This window comes from Ceratotherium simum, chromosome 32 (genome assembly GCF_057802395.1).
Source record: "Ceratotherium simum simum isolate JZ-2026a chromosome 32, ASM5780239v1, whole genome shotgun sequence".
Taxonomy (NCBI): domain Eukaryota; kingdom Metazoa; phylum Chordata; class Mammalia; order Perissodactyla; family Rhinocerotidae; genus Ceratotherium; species Ceratotherium simum.
Genome location: NC_141931.1, coordinates 21,991,995 through 22,013,040, shown reverse-complemented (window position 1 = coordinate 22,013,040; position 21,046 = coordinate 21,991,995). Strand labels below are relative to the sequence as shown.

The following is a 21,046-nucleotide window of genomic DNA, read 5'->3' as shown; positions in this document are numbered from 1 at the left end:
ATGCCAGAGCTCAATCTCGCCTGAGGGTGGGAGAGGGTGGAACTTTCCTGAAAGCATGATAAGCCCAGAGCCTGGGATGGAGGAAAGTCCTGATGACTGGAAAGGAATTACGAAGACAGTGTCTGAAAAAGATACAGCATTGCTCTGAACCTAAGTCAAAGCTAACTTATTTAACGTGAGTCATGATAGAAAGCCTCTCCAGCCTTCCATTTCACGATTCTAATTGGTGTATAGTTTTCATATCTCAACATTTACTTGCACTATAGCAAAATAATGGGACACTGTAGAACTTTGATCCTCTGTGTAAACAAGAAATCACCTCACAAAAGTAGAGATAAAAATTAACTTAGGCCTCATCTCTTTGAGGTTGTACTGGTAGAGAGGGAACAGAATATCCCTTGCATCACAGACGACACCTGACTAGAGAGGTCTTCCCCGATCACCCCATCTAAAACAGTCTCTTTCTCATCACCTCCTCCCCACCACAGTCTCTTTCTATCCTCTTATCTTGCTTTATTTTCCTTCACAGCATTTTTCCCAACCTGACATTATGAATTTCTTTACTGTCTGCCTCCCCACACTAGAATGAAAGCTCCCAGAAGAGGAGGGACTTCGATTTACTGCTGTATGGTCTGCAGCGCCTGGTATGCAGCAAGTAAACAATAAACACCTGTTAAATGACTATCTGAATGAATGTGGGAGCCAAGTACTGGACATGGTGGTGACTTCCATACTTCACAGAATCTAATATTCCATTAACTGTAAGATGCACCACTATTTTACATACCACCAAAACACAAAAAAACTGCTGCCAACTATCACAAGAGTCCATCAACTCTAAGAGGCAACTTGATTTTCAGAAATGTCAAAACGTGAAAAAATTTTTACAGAACTGGTAACATATGATATATCCTAGAGTTGTGTCTGAGAGCTGGGCTTGATTCTCTTCACTGCACTTTTCATTGTCTGCAAGTATATAACGTCTGTCCCTCTCCTGCAGCAGGACGTGAGCCCACGAGGGCAGGGACTCTATCCTGTTTATCACTGTGCCTCAGCCCCTAGAGCAGGATCTGGCACATAGCTCAAGAAGTATCTGATGAACGAATGTAGGAACCAATGTGTGAACCCCCAAAGTAACAACTCAGGAGTCAGGGAAATGATTTTTCAGGGGCCATCTGTAAGATGAGGGAAAGAAGGGGAAGCAGTATAAGGAAAATAATTAGGAGTCAAAAAACAATGATTTTCAAGAGAACTTGCGGCAAGTGAGCATTTTCTTGCGAGACATCTGTCATCCTCCTCCTTTCCTTTCCCACCCTGAGCTTACTTATGAAACCTTCATACTGAAAGTCAAGGTATTTACATATTCTTACAAACACATATGAATTTAAATTTTAAATGTCCTTTCTATTAAAAAATATCCATTTGGTAGAAGTCAGATATGTCTTCTACATATATAATAGAAAACATTATTTCTACCACCGAATATTTTAAATGTTTCCAACTCTTTTCCCCTTTTAGGCAAAAGGTAATTTAGAATCTATAAAACAAAGTTACTGCTTATACTTGATAATTAACAATCAATTGTGAATATACAGCACACAGTTTCTCACCTGCTGTTTATTGCCTTTTCTTGTTAACATGACAAACGGCATCGTGTCTGCAGACTCCGCTTCTCCTTCCCCACCACCAAGTGGGGGCCCTTTCCTCAGCTGGCTTTTGAGATGCAAGGGAATAGCAACATCAAGTTGATGCACTTTAACAGATTCGCCACTTCGTTGCTTAAAGACAGAAATGAAAAAGATATAAATACTCCAAGGTATATATGGATATACGTAAATATAGGTTGCAAACAATTCATTCAGTGCTTTATTTCTTAAAATATAACAACCATTAGAGCCAGAGTAATCTTTCTGAAACACAAATGAAACCATGGAGTCGTCCCCCACCCCCTAACCCTTTACATGTCGCTTGGTAGATCGATGTGATTTGGCTCCTGTTTACCCCGCCAGACTCTCCCAGGCCCACTCAATGTTGTAGGTTCTACTAAATTTCCCTGAACCTCCAATGCACTGTGCCCTTTCATTCATGCCCACGGCACACATCTTCCTTCATCATTATCATATGTCATAACTGCCTGCTTCTCCATGAGAATCCGCCACTAGACTAGTGGGGTTCATCATTGTGTACCCTTTACCTGGTGTTCTCTAGTAGTGCTTTACACATAGTAGGCGCTCAATTAATATTTAAGACTAGATGGAATCTAGTAATGTTCAGATTAACTTCCTCTTTGTCAATACCAAGTATTGTTAACATTCACACTGGATTTATCAACCAATTATTTCAACAAACCCTCACTAAAGACTTACTGTGTGTTAGGCTTGGAGATACTGATATTAACAACAGTCTCTACCATCAAAGAGCTCATAAACTTGTAAGTAAGAGAGAGAAATAAATCAATCGCGAATCATCCAAGTTATGTATAACCTGTGTTGGGGATGGAGTGACTATATATGCCTGGTTGGGAGTGGGTGGGTGCTGAGATTTCATGAAAGGTTGAATAAAAATGAGACATTTGAGAACGTTAAAGACTTCACACGCCTTCCTCCAAGCAGATGGTAAAAGAGCAGTTTGGGGACTATGGAGGGAATTTAGGCAGAGGAAGAACAGGTGCAAAAGCAAGGACATGAAACAGTATGGGCATTTAGAGAACTGCAAACAATTTTCTACATCTGACGAATGGAGCAGGTGTGAGTAAAGAGCTGAGGATGATTCTTCAAAGCTAAGCAGGTAATGCTGAAAGGCCATGAAGGTTTTAAAACTGCTTTACTGCAACTTAAATTTACAATTCAAATACAGGCTCCACATTTGCAAGAGACCTGCAAATCAAGCAAAATGGTAATAAAGGTGTAAAGTTTCATTGTTTTTGATTGCTAAGTTCCAATTTATTAGAATTTGTCTGAAGTTCTCCCAGGTTCATAAGATTTATAAAGACATTTTACTTAAAATTCGAAAGGATCACATGATACAAACCCTGATTTGTAAATTATCTTTTTTTTCCTGATTACAAAAATTAACATATTCTCTTTGTAAATTATTTAAATACAAAAATGTATCAGAGCAAGTGTGTCTGTACCAATCCCTCCCGCTACCTCCCTCTGCCCCACTCCAAGACGCAACAACTGTTAACAACGGGGCATGTTCTTCCAGATTTGTTTCTTGCATATATTAATATACACATATCAACACAAGTAGCCACTATACATATTGCTCTATACTAAACAACCGTGTTTTTCTTCTTTTAATTCTATATCTTGGGCATCTTTCTAGTTGAGTATATACAGAGCTAAATATATGGATATGTTCTTATTTATTTATTTATTTATTTTTTGTGTGAGGAAGACCAGCCCTGAGCTAACATCCACGCCAATCCTCCTCTTTTTGCTGAGGAAGACTGGCCCTGAGCTAACATCCATGCCGATCTTCCTCCACCTTATGTGGGATGCCGCCACAGCATGGCCTGACGAGCGGTGCGTGAGTGCGCGCCCGGGATCCGAATCTGGGCCGCCAGCAGCAGAGAGCGCGCACTTAACCGCTATGCCACGGGCCAGCCCCTCATCCTTATTTATTTAATTGGTTCTCTATTGATAGACAGCTTAGACTTTTTTTCTACTACAATGTGACATCTTTGTATATTTAACTTCATGCACTTGACAGAGAATTACTAAGGGTAAATTTTTAGATCAAATGGCATGCCCATTTGAGACGTTTACTAAATTTCTCTCTAAAGATTTTATTTATTTATTTTTCCCCAAAGCCCCAGTAGATAGTTGTATGTCGTAGCTGCACATCCTTCTAGTTGCTGTATGTGGGACGCGGCCTCAGCATGGCTGGAGAAGCGGTGCGTCGGTGCGCGCCCGGGATCCGAACCCGGGCCGCCAGCAGCGGAGTGCGCGCACTTAACCGCTAAGCCACGGGGCCGGCCCCTAAATTTCTCTCTAGAAAGGCTAGACTGATTTATATTTACCAAATGTAGATATTTACCCACACTTAATCACAATGGGTATTATCACTTTTTAAATCTTAATATCTGATGATCTGATAAAAAGGCTCATCTTTTTTTTTTTTTTTTTTAAATTTTATTTATTTATTTATTTTCCCCCCCCAAAGCCCCAGTAGATAGTTGTATGTCATAGTTGCACAGCCTTCTAGTTGCTGTATGTGGGACACGGCCTCAGCATGGCCGGAGAAGCGGTGTGTCGGTGCGCACCCGGGATCCGAACCTGAGCCGCCAGCAGCGGAGCGCGTGCACTTAACCGCTAAGCCATGGGGCCGGCCCAAAAGGCTCATCTTAATTTGCTTATCTTTTGATTACCAGTGAGCTTTCACATGATTTTGCCTCTTCTTCTTGCAATCAAAAAAATTGGGTCATTCATCTTCTCTCACTGGTTTGTAGGATCTCTTGGTTTAGTACAGATATTAACCTGCATTGTGTATAGATTTTTTTTTCCTGGTTTGTCATTTCTTAAAGTTTCTTATGGCATTCTGTGCTGGAAGGCAATATAGCAAAATAGTTGAAAACGGACTGCACCACCTACTAGCCACACGGCCTTAAGCAAGGTTTTTGTCTTTCCAAGCCTGTTTAACTAAAAAACGGAGATACTAACAGTATCTGACAGCACCATATGAAGAATAAATGTAAAGTCTTAATACAGTGCCCAATTGCCTTCACAATTAAGATTTCTGATAGATTTGCAATTAATTCTGGTGTGTAAATAAAACAGAAATCCAGCTTTATTTTTATTGACCATTTGTTGAATTAATCCACTTTCCCTCAACTGATTTGAAATGTTATCTTTATCATATTATTAAATTTCCATGTTTTAGATCTATTTTGGACTCTCCTCTGTTTCATTAATCTATCCCTGTGCCAATCTATTATTTTCTGTTTAAAATGTTTTTGTTTTTTTGTGAGGAAGACCAGCCCTGAGCTAACATCAGATGCCAATCCTCCTCTTTTTTGCTGAGGAAGACTGGCCCTGGGCTAACATCCATGCCCATTTTCCTCCACTTTATATGGGACACTGCCACAGCATGGCTTGCCAAGTGGTGTGTCGGTGCGCGCCCGGGATCCAAACTGGCAAACCCCAGGCCGCCACAGCGGAGCGCACGCACTTAACCGCTTGCGCCACCGGGCCGGCCCCGGTTTAAAATGTTTTAATATCCTGTAGTGCATTTCACTCCTCATTTTCCAGAAATGGAAATTTCCTACCTATTTTGTTTATTCTTACAGATGCTTTTAAGAATAATTTTGATAAGTTCATTCTGCATTCATCTCCCTGTCCTTTCCCCCAAACCCCTAAAAATTCTTCTGGTGGGACAGAATTAGGATTGCATGAAATTTAAGGACCTGATTTATGGAGAAACAATGTCTTTATGATACTGCATCTTCCTATGACAATTTTATCAAAAGGAAGAAATCCTCTATGGTTGTTTGCTTTGGGTATTTGATAATGTTTTGAAATTAGTGCCTAACATAGAATTAAGTTTTTTCCAGTACACTAAACACATCAGCAAAAATATGAATTCAAACTTCCCTCCTCTCTGATCATATCCTCCCATCCTTCCAGCTCGCTTTTTCAAATCTCCCAATAAGCAACAACTACTGGGCAATATCAAAAGCTTCCCTTCTTTCGACTTCATCAGCTTTTCTACCTTATTTCTAAATGCTAGAGTTCCTCAGAACTCAACCCTGAACCTGTTTCTCTTCTCTCTCCACACTTTACAATGGGTGGTTCATTTACTGCCAAGGCTTTAAATATGCTCTAACAACCACTCCCTTTATGTTCTTCTGGTCTCCAGACATTTCCATTTTGACACCTCACAGGCTTCTCAAACTTAACATGGCCAAAGTGGAACTCCTGCTCACTCTTCCCTTGTTTGCTGTCACAAAGCCAGTGGCCCTGGCTAGAAAACTGAGTGTCATCGTTAACGCCTCATCCCTCATGCATTCCTATCCAATCAAGCACCAAATAAATCCAGTTCATTCTACTTTCTAAATAGCTTTCAACTCCAGACTTCTCTCCAGGTGCCCTGCCACTAACCTAGACAGACGATCATCATCTCTCACCTGGATTACCACAACAGCCTTCTAACCAGTCTCCCTGCTTTTAGTCTTGTCCCAGTAAGATCGTGCCACTCCAAAGGTGTCCTATCACAATCATCCATTCTCATGCTGTGCCACCCTCGCACAGACTATGTTCTATTAATACTGACCTTCTTTTAGTTTTTCAAACATGACAAGTTCTTTTCTGCCTCAGGACCTTTGACACATTGTTCCCATATTCTCCCAATTTTTCACCTAGATGGCTCCATTTTACTTGTCTTGTCTAAAATTCATTATCTCAGAGAAGCCGGCCCTGATCATCCTGTCTAAAAAAGGCCCTTCCCTTCCCGTCTACCAAAGCATTCTGTTCTTTTAGTTACTTAACATTTATCACAATTTGAAATTAAGTATTTGTTCAGTTGTTAAATATCTACTTTCCCCATAAAATGACATTCTCTAAGGCCAGGGACCAGCTTTTTATTTACTACTTTATACTAAGCCTGTTGCACAGCGCTAGACACACAGCAGGTGCTCAATAAATACTTGCTAGAAACTGAATGAGTAGGGCCGGCCCCATGGCTTAGCGGTTAAGTGCACACGCTCTGCTGTTGGCAGCCCGGGTTCGGACCCCGGGCGAGCACTGACGCACTGCTTCTCTGGCCACGCTGAGGCCGAGTCCCACATACAGCAACTAGAAGGACGTGCAGCTATGACATACAACTATCTACTGGGGATTTGGGGGAAAAATAAATAAATAAAAGAAAAGAAAAGAAAAGAAAAGAAAATGAATGAGTAAATGGCTACTGACTCATGTAAGAAAGGAAAAGTTTCATTAAGAAGTAAACTGTTTATTCTTTCTTCAAAGGGATTATAATGATTATGTTTTATTTGATGACTTGTGGTCCTAAATGATATGAATATAAGATTTATTTCATAAATTAAGGGTTTCCTAGATATACGAAGAAATTTTAATATATGTAGGAAGAAGCAAATTGGCTTAACATACCCTATAATGCTAATTTGTACATTATCATAGCTTTTGGCCTTAGCAGCAGCAGTGACAGTAAAATCCAGTATTTATTCTCTAAATGATTAGTCCATCAGCATATAAAGATTCTATAATCACTTCCATCTCAAAAATAACCCTCCTCTTTTAACTGTGACCTCCTCTAGCTACCTCCCCATTTTTCTTCTCTTTCTAGTAAAACTCCTCAAGAGTTAGCTATATCTGCATCCAGTATTTTCACTTCCTCCTTTCCCATTCTCCATTGAACCCACCTCATGGGGCTTTCACCCCACCATTTCCACAAAAGCACTCTTTTCAAGTTCCAAAGAGTTTAACAACAGCTATATATAGGGCTGAAGTAAACAGTCTATGGGATTTTACCTCTAACTACAGAAAAACATAATTACTCTAAATTACTGGGACATTTAAAAAAATGCTAGACAGAGCTTTTTATAAAATCCAGTGTATTAATGTCACAAATACATTAAAGAATTAAAATTTCTTTAAACATCAAATAACCAATATTCCTCTAAATGTTTATATACAAGTTATGCAAATTATAAATTGAACTTAAGAATTTACTCAACTAAATTTCCTCAAATATTTTTCTTCTGCAAAGTTTGACCCCTAAACAAACCGCAAGTAAAGGGTCTTAGAAATAGAGATATGACTTAAAAGAGAAAAGGCAGAGGTTGGTACAATAAAATTACTCTGTTCCAAGTCTTATATTTACTACATTTTTTTCCCAGTCTATCTCAAAGAAACGTGCAAATCGGGATGTGGGATGTAAGAAGTATTGGCAGCTGCAAATTACATAAACTAGGAAAAAGCTGCTGCAGAGAGAAATGTTTAGACAGTAGAGACCATCATATTAATGTGAATTGAATGCGCTGCACTCTTCTGTACTGAGAAGCTACTTTGGAATAGAGCCACATTTAATACCTGAAGATTTTCTAGCATCATCTTATCCAGAGCTTGAATGAAGTCCTCATCTTCTACACAAGGTACATGCTTAAGTCCACCTCCTTTAATCATTACCTCCTTATTAAAACAAAACAAAAACAAGAAATCAGACCAGAAATTTTAACTGTAATGTTTTGTATGGCAGAGCCTTTTTGTATTGATAACTTGTTCAACATAACTCAAGGAATGAGTGAGTAAAATAAATAACATTATTAATGTTAAAAGAACTTGTTAATAAAGAAAAGTACTTAGATAGGAAAACAAATTAAAAACAAATTTCCAAAAAGATATTTTTCAATAATCACAAGAAACTAAACTTCAGTGGCTAAAACTGAAATACTATGAAAATGTTGCACAATTTCAAAAAGCAACTTTTCAGCCATACATACAGTATTTTCTTCATCAGTTTCGTTCTCTTTGTTTGAATCTGTAAGGTAATCCGTATTCTCTTCCTCTTCTTCCTCTCCTTCATCATCATCATCAGAACCCTCCTGAAATTGTTTAACATTAACGGGAAGTTAAAACATTTTGAAAAGGGTTACTACATTTTACCTGTCTTAAAAAGATTTTAAAACTCTTGTACAATTGTTTATTATTCTCAAGTATCAGGCTTTTATGTAGTCTGCCTACAATGTAGGGCCAAGTCAGCTGGCAACATTTACTACAGACCAGTAGCTGAAAACCAATTTCACTATCTTCCACTGATCTAACAATGCAAAAATCCTTTGTAGAAACTCTTCCTTGAATTCCACAAGGAATGAGTTTCTTGAACCTTCTGTATTTTTCTCTTCTGAAACTAACTTGAGCCTGAATTTCTCACAGTTGTTCTTTAACACTCACCTAACTCTGCAATGAAGACCAATAAATAGTTCAAATTGAACACTGTTATCAGCTGAAAGCAATGACACTAAATTCTATAAAGTACTTCAGTTTGGAAGATGGTCTCACATACTTCATTTGGTTAGCTCTACCCAATTCTGAAGAAGGAAAGATAAGCTCTACTGTCCCCATTTCTTTTTCTTTTTTGGTGAAGAAGATTGGCCCTGAGCTAACATCTGTGCCCATCTTCCTCCATTTTGTATGTGGGACACCGCCACAGCATGGCTTGATGGGCAGTGCATCAGTCTGTGCCCAGGATTCGAACCTGCAAACTCTGGGCCACCAAAGTGGAACGCATGAACTTTAACCACTATGCCAGTAGGCCAGCCCCTACTATCCCCATTTTTACACAAGAAAAAACTAAGGCTCAGAAAAGTTAAGTGACTTGCCCAAGGACACAATGTTTATTAACCACAAGAGCCAGAAGTTCTGATCTCCCTTACTAGTGGCTTTCAAGTACTACTTCTCCCCAGTCTCTCCTGTCAGTACCCCCACCTCCTCTTCCATCAGCCAAAATTCCTTTTCAAACAGAAGACTGGGCAGAACCCAAATGGATTTTCAAAGGGGTGCAAAATAAAGTACACCATGGCGCTCCATTTGTGTATCCTTCCATCTCGAACAACACGGTTCACTCCCACTTAGTGCCATAAAAGTTTAAAAAAAAGACTACACTAAACCCACATTGTACCAAGAGAAATCATGTGAATGAGAAATAATTCCTAAGACAAAACAAACGATTTGTTACCTTTTTAGTATACACAGCAATTAATCCAAAAAATTCAAACAGCGTATTATTACTTACTATACAGACATTTGGAGACTTCAAGTTTCTAAAATGGAAATATTTTGGGGAAGTACAGAAACGCATTAACTTTTTTTTGACATAATTCCATAATTCAAAATTAAATTTGCAACAGAGATGCTCTTAAATTTGCCCTTGCAAAAATTAATCATTTATTAACAGTTAAAACGTACTTCCTATTCAAAAACTAAGTTAGACTAAGCTAAAATGCATTAACTTTTTCCCCTCACCCTTTCTTTTCTATATTACTCAGGCAAAATAAAATGCGTTAACTTTTTAAATTAAAATGTTGAACAAGAATTTCATTTGTCCTAATTCCACTATACATTGACATAATAATCTGTGAGATTAGGAAGTCAATGGACTACAAGATCCAAGCTGGCTAAGGAAAGCACAGGGGCAGCATAGCACAAGCCAAACTGTCTGAGTTCAAATACTGGCTCACCACTTACCAGTAGAAGAGATCTTGGGCAAATTATGTAACCTATCTGTGCCTTATTTTCTCACTTATCTCATAGGATGGTATTAGAAATGGTAATACAAATACAGTGCTTAAAACAGTGACCACGAATAAAGAATGCTTGATAAATAATTTATTGCTATTATATAATATATCCTGTACTTTGTTAAATTACATAGATGTTGCAGGAAATTAGAATTTTAGCAAAGGAACATTTACTTAATCTTTAAAGTTATCTTTAATTTACATAGCTGATATTGAGGAGAAAATATTCTGGTTGTTAGGCGCTACGAATAACTTCAAAGGGCCCTTGAGGCTTGAAAGAGTTGCGGAACAAGATGAAAACAGAACAGTACAATTTTTCTGAAGAGTTGAACTCGAGCCCTTTTCTTTCTCAATTGAAGCAAATATTTGTACCCTAAATTGCTCCTATTACTTTATAATCAACCCATCTTCTCTCTTTAAGAGTTTTCTCCTCTCTCTGTTTGGAGAGTAGTCCTGGGAAAGGGGGGTTTTGGGTGGGAGGACAAATAAACTATTCCAACTTCACTTCCTTAAGTAAACCACATCTTTCACTTCTCCCAGACAAGGCTCACGAATCATCCAATTGAACATTTTGTTTTTCTACGTAGCAAATACACATGTATTATGTATAATGTTCGCTTTGCAACTGGAAAAGCAAGCAATGGTTAAAAATACTACTTTCAAAATTATAAAGTTCACTTTTGAAAAGGAGGAAATGCATCTAGAGGAGAAAATATAATACAGCTCTTCAAATGAGAAATTTATAGGAAAATGAGTCACTCATTTAATGTCACATTTACAAAGGATGTTTAATTTATTAGATTCTGTTTATCTAATTAGTGCAGCAGCAAAATTCAAATATAACCATAAGATTATTCTAAAAACACAAAATGGAAATACTCTCTCATTTCCTTTTGTTGTTATAAAATACTAAATAAGCCAATTTAAATTGTATTATTGAATGTTTCTATGACAACCTTATTTTAAAAAAGAAATATAATGTCCACTATTATATGGAAATCAATTACAGAAACATACTCCGGTTCTAAATTTTACTCAGTTTATTTATATCTACTTTAGGGGAGTTCTCAGGTTGAAAGATAAAGTGCTGGCAATACTGTACTGTGCATTTGCAATTTACTAAGAGAGTAGATCTTAAAAGTTCTCACCATAAGAAAAAAAAATTTCTAACTATGTGAGATGATGGATGTTAACTAAACTTATTGTGGTGCTCATTTCACAATATATACATGTAACAAATCACTACACTATACACCTTAAACTAATACAATGTTATATGTCAATTACATCCCAATACAACTGGGGAAAAAAAGTGGCAGCAAAATAACAAATACATAAAAGTACATTTCTACTGCCTACAAATGCTACCCAGTTATAAAAACTGTACATTATCGTTTATGCTGCCTCTTACGAAATCATTCATTTTTAACTAACAGCAAAGCTATTGTTATGTAACCAAATCATAGCAAATGTTCAATAACAGCTATAGACCTTCAGGGCTAAAAGAAACATAGCCTTAGGGATTTTTACTTCCAACTGTACAAAATTTTAATTACTTTAAATTATGGGTCCTTTTTGTTTCATTTTAAATGGAGCTTTTTAAAAATCCAGTATATGAATCTTATGAATGCTTTAAACAATTAACATTCCTTTAAATAATAAACCACCTACATCCTCTAAATACTTATAATTTGCTCAAATAAATCAAAACTTAAAAACTCAACAAATTCAATTTCCCCAAAACATTTAAATATTGATTACAAATTTAAACTATTTTCAATATTTAATTAAAATAACACTTCTAAGTTATCACACTCTCTTAAATGCTTTTAGCACCCATGCAACACAAAAAAACCATATGTACCAAATCATAATGATAATTATAAATTTACACTTATAAAAATAAGTGAAAAAATGCTAATTCCATGGTTATATTTTATTTTCATTAGTATTCTATTGTTATCCTTATTCATCTTGCTTTTTTATCTTTTTAACTTTTTAATTTAAATATATACAAATATAGAGAAAATAGCATAATGAACCCCTACTTACCCATTACACAACTGAACAATTATTAGCTCATGGTCAGTTTACAGTTTCTTCTATATCCCTAACTCATTCCCCAATCTACCTCCAGATTATGAAGCAAATCCCAGACATTCTATTATTTTAGACGTAACTTTTAAAACTTAAGCAGGTTTAGAAGAAAAAAAGAAAGAATTAAAACTATTAGGTTGAACCATATGAAAATGACATTTTGGTAGGTCAAAATCGGTAGAACAACAATTTCATATGGTCTGGCCTAATAGAATCATAAAAACAAAAGGGCGTGTCAATTATTATGGTACATGATGAATTTCAGATATCATATACCATTAGATCTGGGAAAAATAAAGCAAAGTTCATTAATATCTAGTCAATAATTTTGTTTTCATAAAACCCACAGGTTAAAAAGTCCATACTGGAAAGTGAAATTAAGATACATAGGAGATCACACAACTTTTTTTCTTCAAATTGCTTATTAAATAAAAATCCTAACCATAATGATGGATACATGTCATTATACATTTGTCCAAACTCATAGAATGTACACCAAGAGTGAACCATAATGTAAACTATGGATTTTGTTGATAATGATGTGTCAATGTAGGTTCATCAGTTGTAACAAACGGACCACTTTAATGGGGGATGTTGATAATGGGGGAGGCTGTGCACGTGTAGGGGGCAAGGAGCATATGGGAAATCTTTGCATCTTCCCCTCAATTTTGCTGTTAACCTAAAACTGCTCTTAAAAAATAGTCTTAATAATAAAAAAACCTAGGATCAGTATTTTCTTACTTTAAAAAAAATACCCTTAATTAATCCAGGGTTTTTATAACAGATATATACTGTTACATTTGCTATAATAAAACTCAGAGGAAGATCTTATTTTCTTATTAAAGAAAATCTTGGCTCATATAATCAAAATATTCTTGTACAGATGTACCTATTTGCTATAAATAAAAGTATCACCTCTTCCTCTGGTTCATTTACTTCACTTTCATTTCCAGATTGTTCTTCTGTTTCAGCTCCTCCTTCTTCTTCTTCTTCATCCTCTTCAAGATTTTCTCCTTCTGTCATAGAATCTTTTGAATCTTTGTCATTTACTAGGCCTTGAAATGACGAGAAAGTGAAAAAACACATTAAAAAAAGATAAAGGCAAGTTTTCAATATTATACCACTTCATTTAAAAGTACATATTAAGATAATTCAACAGCCATTTTATCAGAATGATAGTAAAATAAGAATAGAATTTAAATCTCGAGAAACATTTAAAAAACTAAATAGACTTTCATTTCAACATGGAACAGTGACACATTTCTTAACCACTAGCAAAAAGAAATATATATGTACATATTTTTTTTTAATTAGAGCTTCAAACTGTTTCTCTCAGTCTCAGATGAACAAAGGCAAAAAGCAGCAGCACATAAGGGGCAGCCTCGGCCACAGAGGATGCAGCCTTGGTCACAGTTTTTATCAAACGATATTTCAAGAATCTCCGAAAACTCAAAGATAAAAATTACGTCACTTTAATGAAGAAATCACACTTGGCTATCAATTTGAATGTCTGCAAATTAAGACTGAGGGAAGGAGGCAAAGCTACACAGTGACGCACCTAGCAGGCGCGTCACCACAGAGCTTATTTTTTTTCCTTCAGTAACAGCACTCTCCTCCTAAGGGAACTCCCTGGCTTGAATTTGCTTCCACCTCCCCATGTTCATCCACATTTCACTGCCTGGTCAATTCTTCTCTATTATCATCTGAATCTCAAACTACGCTATTTTCAAGATGCACATAATATGGCCTCACTTGATCCAACTCTCCCACTGCTCTCTCCTAAGCCTTTTCCTATAGTGAGGTCAGACTCGATCACAAAGCACACTACCTTGGAATCCTACTCATCAAATACTCTTCTCAGTAGAGAACATCCTTCCATATGCACTTTCAAATCCTAGACATTCTTCAAATTCAGCCTAAGTTTTACTTCCTGTACAAACTCACTGAGTATTTTAATCCATTACTTTTCCTCCTACTTGCTCCTAAAGCACTTGGAGAATTTATCATAGCACTTTACATTAAAGGATACACCATGTAATTTTTTTTCTAATGATTTCATAAATGTTACATCGGATTATAAGACCTTTGAGGACCAAGAACTTGTTTTATATATTCAAAACTTAGCAGAGGCCATATATTGATAAATACACAGTAGGTGTTTAGTAAATACTTGTTTGTTTACAGAATCTTAGGCGATTAGAGCAGAAAGAAACTTTAGTCACGATGTGACTAAACCCTTTCATTTTGTGAGGAATACTGAAGCCCAGAGAGTTTGAATAAGTAACCCAACCAATAAAGTAAAAAATTACTCTAGTTTCTTAAGTCTAAGCAATTAATTACAACTGACAAAAATATGGAAGTACACAGTGATTAAAGTAGGTATATTCAAGTTTGGAAATAAAAGAAAATTGACAGAAGATGGATGAAGCTCAGAGAGATTTATTTTAAAAGAAAAATAATAGAAAAAAGTTGGTGCTCAAATTAAGATTCCATTAACTTAAATATTTTCTACCTATTACTTCTTATAGATACAACTACAGATTTTATATATGTAAATTTTATTTATTTACAGAGACTTTAAGAAGCAAAATATTGGACTGTTATTTAAGTTACCAAAGGCAAAAAATTTAAAGTCAGAACTCTATAAATCTAAGCACTCTCAGTAAAAATATCACAGTGGTGATAAACTCACATAGCATGAGATGCCATTACACTTTTGTCATACCCACTTAAAATACCCATCATGGGAAGAACTATAACGTACACGTAGCTTTGTTTTGATAGGCATACTTCTAATTCGTAAGGAAAATACACACTACTATTAACACATTTTCATTTGCATTGCAAGTTAGTTTCAAAAACAATTTATAAGTTGCATTCGCTAAACTGTATAACTACCCACTTGCCAACCCCTAGGCCACTGTCACTTAAAAAAAAAGTAGATAAAAATGTATACATAAAGAACACAGGGATAACAAAGTGCAATATCCAGGGAGTAAAATATTGAAATGTGTGTGTCAGAATTAAGTGTACTTGGGAACCAAAATCAAATACTGTTCTCTTGAATTTGAGCTGCTTGGTGCCTCAATTTTCCTGCTCATAACAGAGAGGGTAACAATCATAATACTTCCTTTCAGATTGTTTTAATTTATATTTCTCTGCTTATTAGACATGTTGAGCATTTCCCCCACATACTTAAAACATCAAAGTGCACAGTCTTTGAATTCTGGCTTGCCTGTTTAACCTACTATTTTGATTTGGGCTTTACTTAACTCATTTGTCAACTATAAATAATATTACCTTGCTCTACCATTCTGGCAAACAGGCAGAACTCAATAAAACACCAACTCTACCCTCTCTTATTTGATTATATCATACTCACTTATCTATTGGGGTGTTCTATTTTATTATCAATTTGCCTGTGCTCTTTTTGTAAGTGCTAATAACCTGGCAAGGAAACTATTTTCAGTTTAATTTTAATTTTCCATTGTATAAAAGTTTAAAACACCCAAATCTGTCTTACATATGTGTGCTTTCTTCTATCATTTTAAAGTTTGGGAAAATTAAACCCTCTCCAAATACTTGATAATCAGATCTATTTTTAACTTTTAAAAAATAAATATTTAACTCTTTATTCCATCTGGAGTTGGATGCTATAAGATGTGGTTCTCTATCAATTTTCCTTCCAAATGCTCACCTGTTTCCCTTATCCTGTTTTTAGGATCCCTAGTTCACCATATACTAAATTGTTTTGTATTTGACTGGGGCTACTTCTGGGCCTTTTGTTCTATCCTACTGATTTTATTTCTAATTTATGAAATATAGTCTTTTGCTTTCTAATATAATTTACTTACATGGCTTCTTTTCTTTTTTCACTTTTATTTCCCTCATTTTTGTTCTTTATATTATAATACTATCTAGAACTTCCAAACCAGAACTAAATAATATTGCCTATTACCATTTTGGTTTTGTTCTTAAATTTAAAGAGAATGTCTTAGCCAGTAATTCCATCGATCTTGAGAAAATCTTGATACACACAAAAATAACAAGAATGTTATTTATAGTGGTGTAAAATTGGAAATAACCTAAGCGTCAAACAACAGACTTAAATAAATTATGGCACATTCACACAAAGAAATATACCCAGTTAAAAAAAGTAAAGATTTAGAAAAATATTTCATGTCAGGAAGAAATTTCCTAATATATTAAGCAGAAAAAAAATCTAGTTATAAAACTGTAAACACACGAAAAAACTTTAAAAGAACAGAAGAAAATATATCAAAGTATTAACACATAATCCTTGTGTACAGAATATTAGTGATTTTAATTTTCTTGGTATTTTTCAAAATTTCTGCCATGAACATTTATTACTTTTAAGAATATTAAAAATGATTTTAAAAATATAAGGGATGTTTTTAGTGTTTTCCCATTAACTATTACGTTAGCGTTGGGTTGCTATAAAACTGAGATAACGAATTTGCAAAGTGCTTGAAAATAAAACACTATCAAAGGCAAGATACTATATTATCTTATGGGTTTATCAACAGGAAACAGATTTAACTTAGATTTACTTATGTACCTCTTTTTCCTGATACTTAGACTCTGTAAAACAGGAGGAAAATGGGACGACTTGGTACCATACTGATTCTAGTTGCCACCATCTTTAGAGTTTCATTTGCAAACAGTAACCGATTTTTCCCTTTCCATATTCTAAACAAGGACAGACTCCTCAAAAGAAGCCTGAAGTCCTTTCATTTAACCCTTCAGTCTATAAAGGATAAAGCACACTGCTCTCTTTACTGCTACTAAACTGGGTGTCAAACTATACAGAAAGTACCGTTAATAAAGGTTTTGGGAAACAAGGCTAAGACAACTATTTCAAATGAAATAAATAAGCACTTTGCTTGAAATGATCATTTTATACAATTAGAAATCTGAAAAGAAAAAGAAAGTAGCTAATTTGGGACAAAGTGCACAGAACAAAAAGAATCACATACACCTTTATGGGTTGAATAGTAGTAAAAGTTAATAGCTGTACAATCAGGAGAAGCTTTGAAAAATAATGCTCAACTAGATAACAGCCATCATATTCTCCAAAAGAGAATTTACCTTTGAAGAAAGAAATCCTATTAATAATATACTAGATGTAATACGAAAAATAGTTTTAGAGGAAAAAAATCATCGTTCTTTGCCATGAAAAGTGGTTCTTCAGATATATAACGTAGTAAATTTATACAATTATGTAGTAGACGAAGGTAAGGATCCCCTAACGACAGACATATGAATACCAGGTGCTAGCAGGAAATAAAATATTAGCTTAATAGCTTGAAAATATGTGTCACTTTGAAATGACTACAATAAAACAAGCTAAGAACTACCAGCAAGCAAACCTGATTGGTAAGGCTAAACCTTGTTCCAGTTATTTCCACTGACAAAGTCTGCTCCTACAGTCCCTTGTGGGAACTGTTCAAGAGCTAACTCTTCTTCCAGAACATCAGAAGGATACTGACAAAGTAAACAGATCAGTCCTCCTGTAACACGTTTCTCCCATTTTCTCTAGTCCTTAGAAAGAGACTTCACTCTTCCAGTGAATAAGGTCTGAAACTCTGTAGGACAGTTTCAAACTTCTAACAGGTACTACCCCCCTTCTATAGTGTCTAGCCTGCACTGTCTTAGGAAATAATGCTTGTTTTTTTTTTTTTTTTGCTTGTTGAAAATATATACTGTAGAGGCCGGCCTGGTGGCACAGCGGTTAAGTGCGCACGTTCCCCTTCGGCAGCCCGGGGTTCGCAGGTTTGGATCTCGGGTGCGTACCGACGCACCACTTGTCAAGCCACGATGTGGCGGCATCCCATATTAAGTAGAGGAAGATGAGCATGGCTGTTAGCCCAGGGCAATCTTCCTCAGCAAAAAGAGGAGGATTGGCATCGGATGCTAGCTCAGGGCTGATCTTCCTTACAAAAAAAAAAGACAAAATACCTTCTAATAAATTTAACAAGAAACATACAAACCTATGGGAAAAAAAAGAAAAGAAAATATATACTGTATATATATAAGATGCTTTAATCAAAATTAGATTTTATATTAGCAACCAAAAATTCTAAAATAAACGGAGGCTAACAGGATTACATTTTTCCGTCACTATCTTTCAAGTCTTACATGACTGTTTTCCTCCGATTTGGGATTATTTAATGAGAAATCAAAAAGTATGCCACCCAGGTCTTACCTAACACTATTATGTAACACTCAACATCGAAAACACAAACTATACAACTCTAACTGATAACATTGTAAAGCAAATTCTGGAAACAATCTGCCAAATATCACCTTCATCTTCTCTCTGTAATTAATTGCTTACCTAGTTTTATTAAGAATTCTCGTTCCAAGTCTTGTACCTGCCTGATGGATTCTTCCAGAGAATTACAGAGTTTGATCTTTGGTCTTAGCAGTTCTAGTGTATCACTGATCATGTAATCTATGTCAATAGGAAATGGATGGTCTTTTGTCCAAACCTCCAAACTTTTCTTCCACCAAACATAACGCTGATAACAAATGAAAAATAAATTTAGCTATAAGAAATTAATACCAAAAATATTTAAAATAATCAGTATTCTGATGTTACCTAGTTATAATAACTAAGCTAAACAGTTGTACAAGACACCTATCATTTTTATTACTGGTCAACAGCAATGATCCTATTTCAACTATTTCCCTCCATTTATACAGTTTCTAAGCCATTTAGTGACTTTAATTTAAATATTTTTTTATTATAACTGTCATAAATCTTTTTTAGAGGCATGGAAAAATTATAAATAAAATACCAAATAAATTTTCAGGTACTGAAACAAGGCAGCAACGCCATTCCCAAACCCAATATTTAATTTCACGAAAACAACCAGATTCAAAGCCATAGTTTTGATAAATTTTCATTATTTTCCCTACGCTACTTGCTTTGGTTTCTAAGAAAGTCAAAGTATCTGAAAATATGGTGTGTGAAATATATAAAAATCATTAATCAACAAGCATTTATTGAACATCTACCGTGTATATGGCAGTGTTTAGGTATCTCCCCTCTCTTCTCCTACCCTGGCTCCTTCCTTCTATTTTGTACTTGTAATACTTAAGTTCACATTAACTAAATAGTACAACCAAGAATTTACTTGTATACAAGCAGGTATTCCTCTGGGTGCTTTATACTTCCTCCCCGGTTTGTTCTAGGTCCTGCTACTCAGTGTGGACTCAACTGGGAGCTTGTTAGAAATGCAGACTCTTAGGCCCTCACCCTAGACCAAGTGGATCATAAGCTGCATTATAACAACATCCTCAGGTGATGTGTGTGCACATTAGCGTTTAGAAGCACTGCTGCAGGTGATCCTTTCCATCTGGCCTTCCAAAACCTAACTTGAACACTCTTATGTTCTGGCCAGCACACACTGACCTCATCCCGCAGGCCTCCCTCACTTCTAACTCCCATTCCCTAGGTATATCCCTGCTACACATTGCTGCCTGTTAATCAATGTGGAAAAGACTTCTGTCTCTTTCTGCTCCTCAATATTTCTAATGGCCCTGTTCTCTGAGCCTGGGATGTCAGAGTGAATGCAAACAAGGATTCTCTTCTGAAAGAGATTCTACTTTGGATGCTAACAATTACAGCTGACATTATGCAGCAAAACTCCAGTTTTCAATATAGGCATTCTCCAACTTAACACAGTTCTTACATGCAACAGGGAATCTGACTTTCAAATCTGCAAAACTCCCCTCCCCTTTTTGGCTCATCAATTCAGAAAATGAGGGAGTAACATGTTGTCCTCTACTGCAAGGGTTAGTGGTCAGAGAAAATTTATACACTGCTCCTCCCCCAAGAGTATTCACCCCCACTTAACCCCAGCCACTATGTGGGTGTATTTTTGATACCTCAAGTTGTAGTTTTAAATTTATTGTCTTCATCAATGGATAAATGAAAACAACACTAACAATAGATTATATAGAATGGAATGATCATATAGAACTTAATGGGACTAATGGTACTTTACTTCAGAAAGATCTGGAGAATTCGACAGTGAGCTGTTCACCCTAATAAGTACGTACAACATTGTTTTTTATGGGAAATAGCGATCAGGTTCCAAACAACCAAGCTACAAGTCAACTTTTGGAACACCAACTTTACAGAATTGTCTCTGTATTTGTATCTGAATTTAATTTATACTGTACTTGTTCTAAATCATAAGCTTACACAATTAACTAAAATTAAGACATGAAAAGCACAACCCAAGAGTTTACCAACGAATGAACAAATATTTCTGTTAAAAATATCGTTTTCCCCCAAATGATAGTTTTTTCCCTAAAAAAAAGTTAAATCATTTAGAAACAAGAATTTTACATGCAAAACCAGAACACAGATAAGTGAGAAGAATGTTATCAAATATATAAAAAATCACAAGTAATTTAATTCATAAGTTAGTGTACCAAGTATCATAATCCATAAAGCACTATACCAAATTTATAAACTGTACCAAAATAATTCCCAAAATTATTCCCAAAATTAATGATCATTATCAATCATAAAAGTTACAATGCAATTAGAATGTTTATATGATAGAATTCACCATATATTTTTAAATCTCTAAAGCATCCTTGCAGGAAGAATAAATCTAATCTAATCTAATTACAAACATATCTTACACATGTGAA

General features: G+C 35.6%; 2 protein-coding genes across 2 annotated transcripts in view; one reads left to right on the top strand and one right to left on the bottom strand.

The window, feature by feature from the left end:
• Nucleotides 1–21,046, top strand: part of SEC61A2 (SEC61 translocon subunit alpha 2) — a 213,892-nt gene that overhangs the window by 21,840 nt on the left and 171,006 nt on the right. The window lies entirely within an intron of this gene.
• The window catches only part of UPF2 (UPF2 regulator of nonsense mediated mRNA decay), a 110,238-nt gene that overhangs the window by 15,894 nt on the left and 73,298 nt on the right, over nucleotides 1–21,046 (bottom strand). Inside the window, exons 15-19 of the mRNA XM_004425370.3 lie at nucleotides 18,714–18,897; nucleotides 13,271–13,410; nucleotides 8,462–8,563; nucleotides 8,052–8,150; nucleotides 1,611–1,778 (exon numbers count right to left, since the gene is read on the bottom strand). Of these exons, the coding sequence (XP_004425427.1) occupies nucleotides 1,611–1,778; nucleotides 8,052–8,150; nucleotides 8,462–8,563; nucleotides 13,271–13,410; nucleotides 18,714–18,897 (693 nt within the window). The remainder of the gene's footprint in view (nucleotides 1–1,610; nucleotides 1,779–8,051; nucleotides 8,151–8,461; nucleotides 8,564–13,270; nucleotides 13,411–18,713; nucleotides 18,898–21,046) is intronic.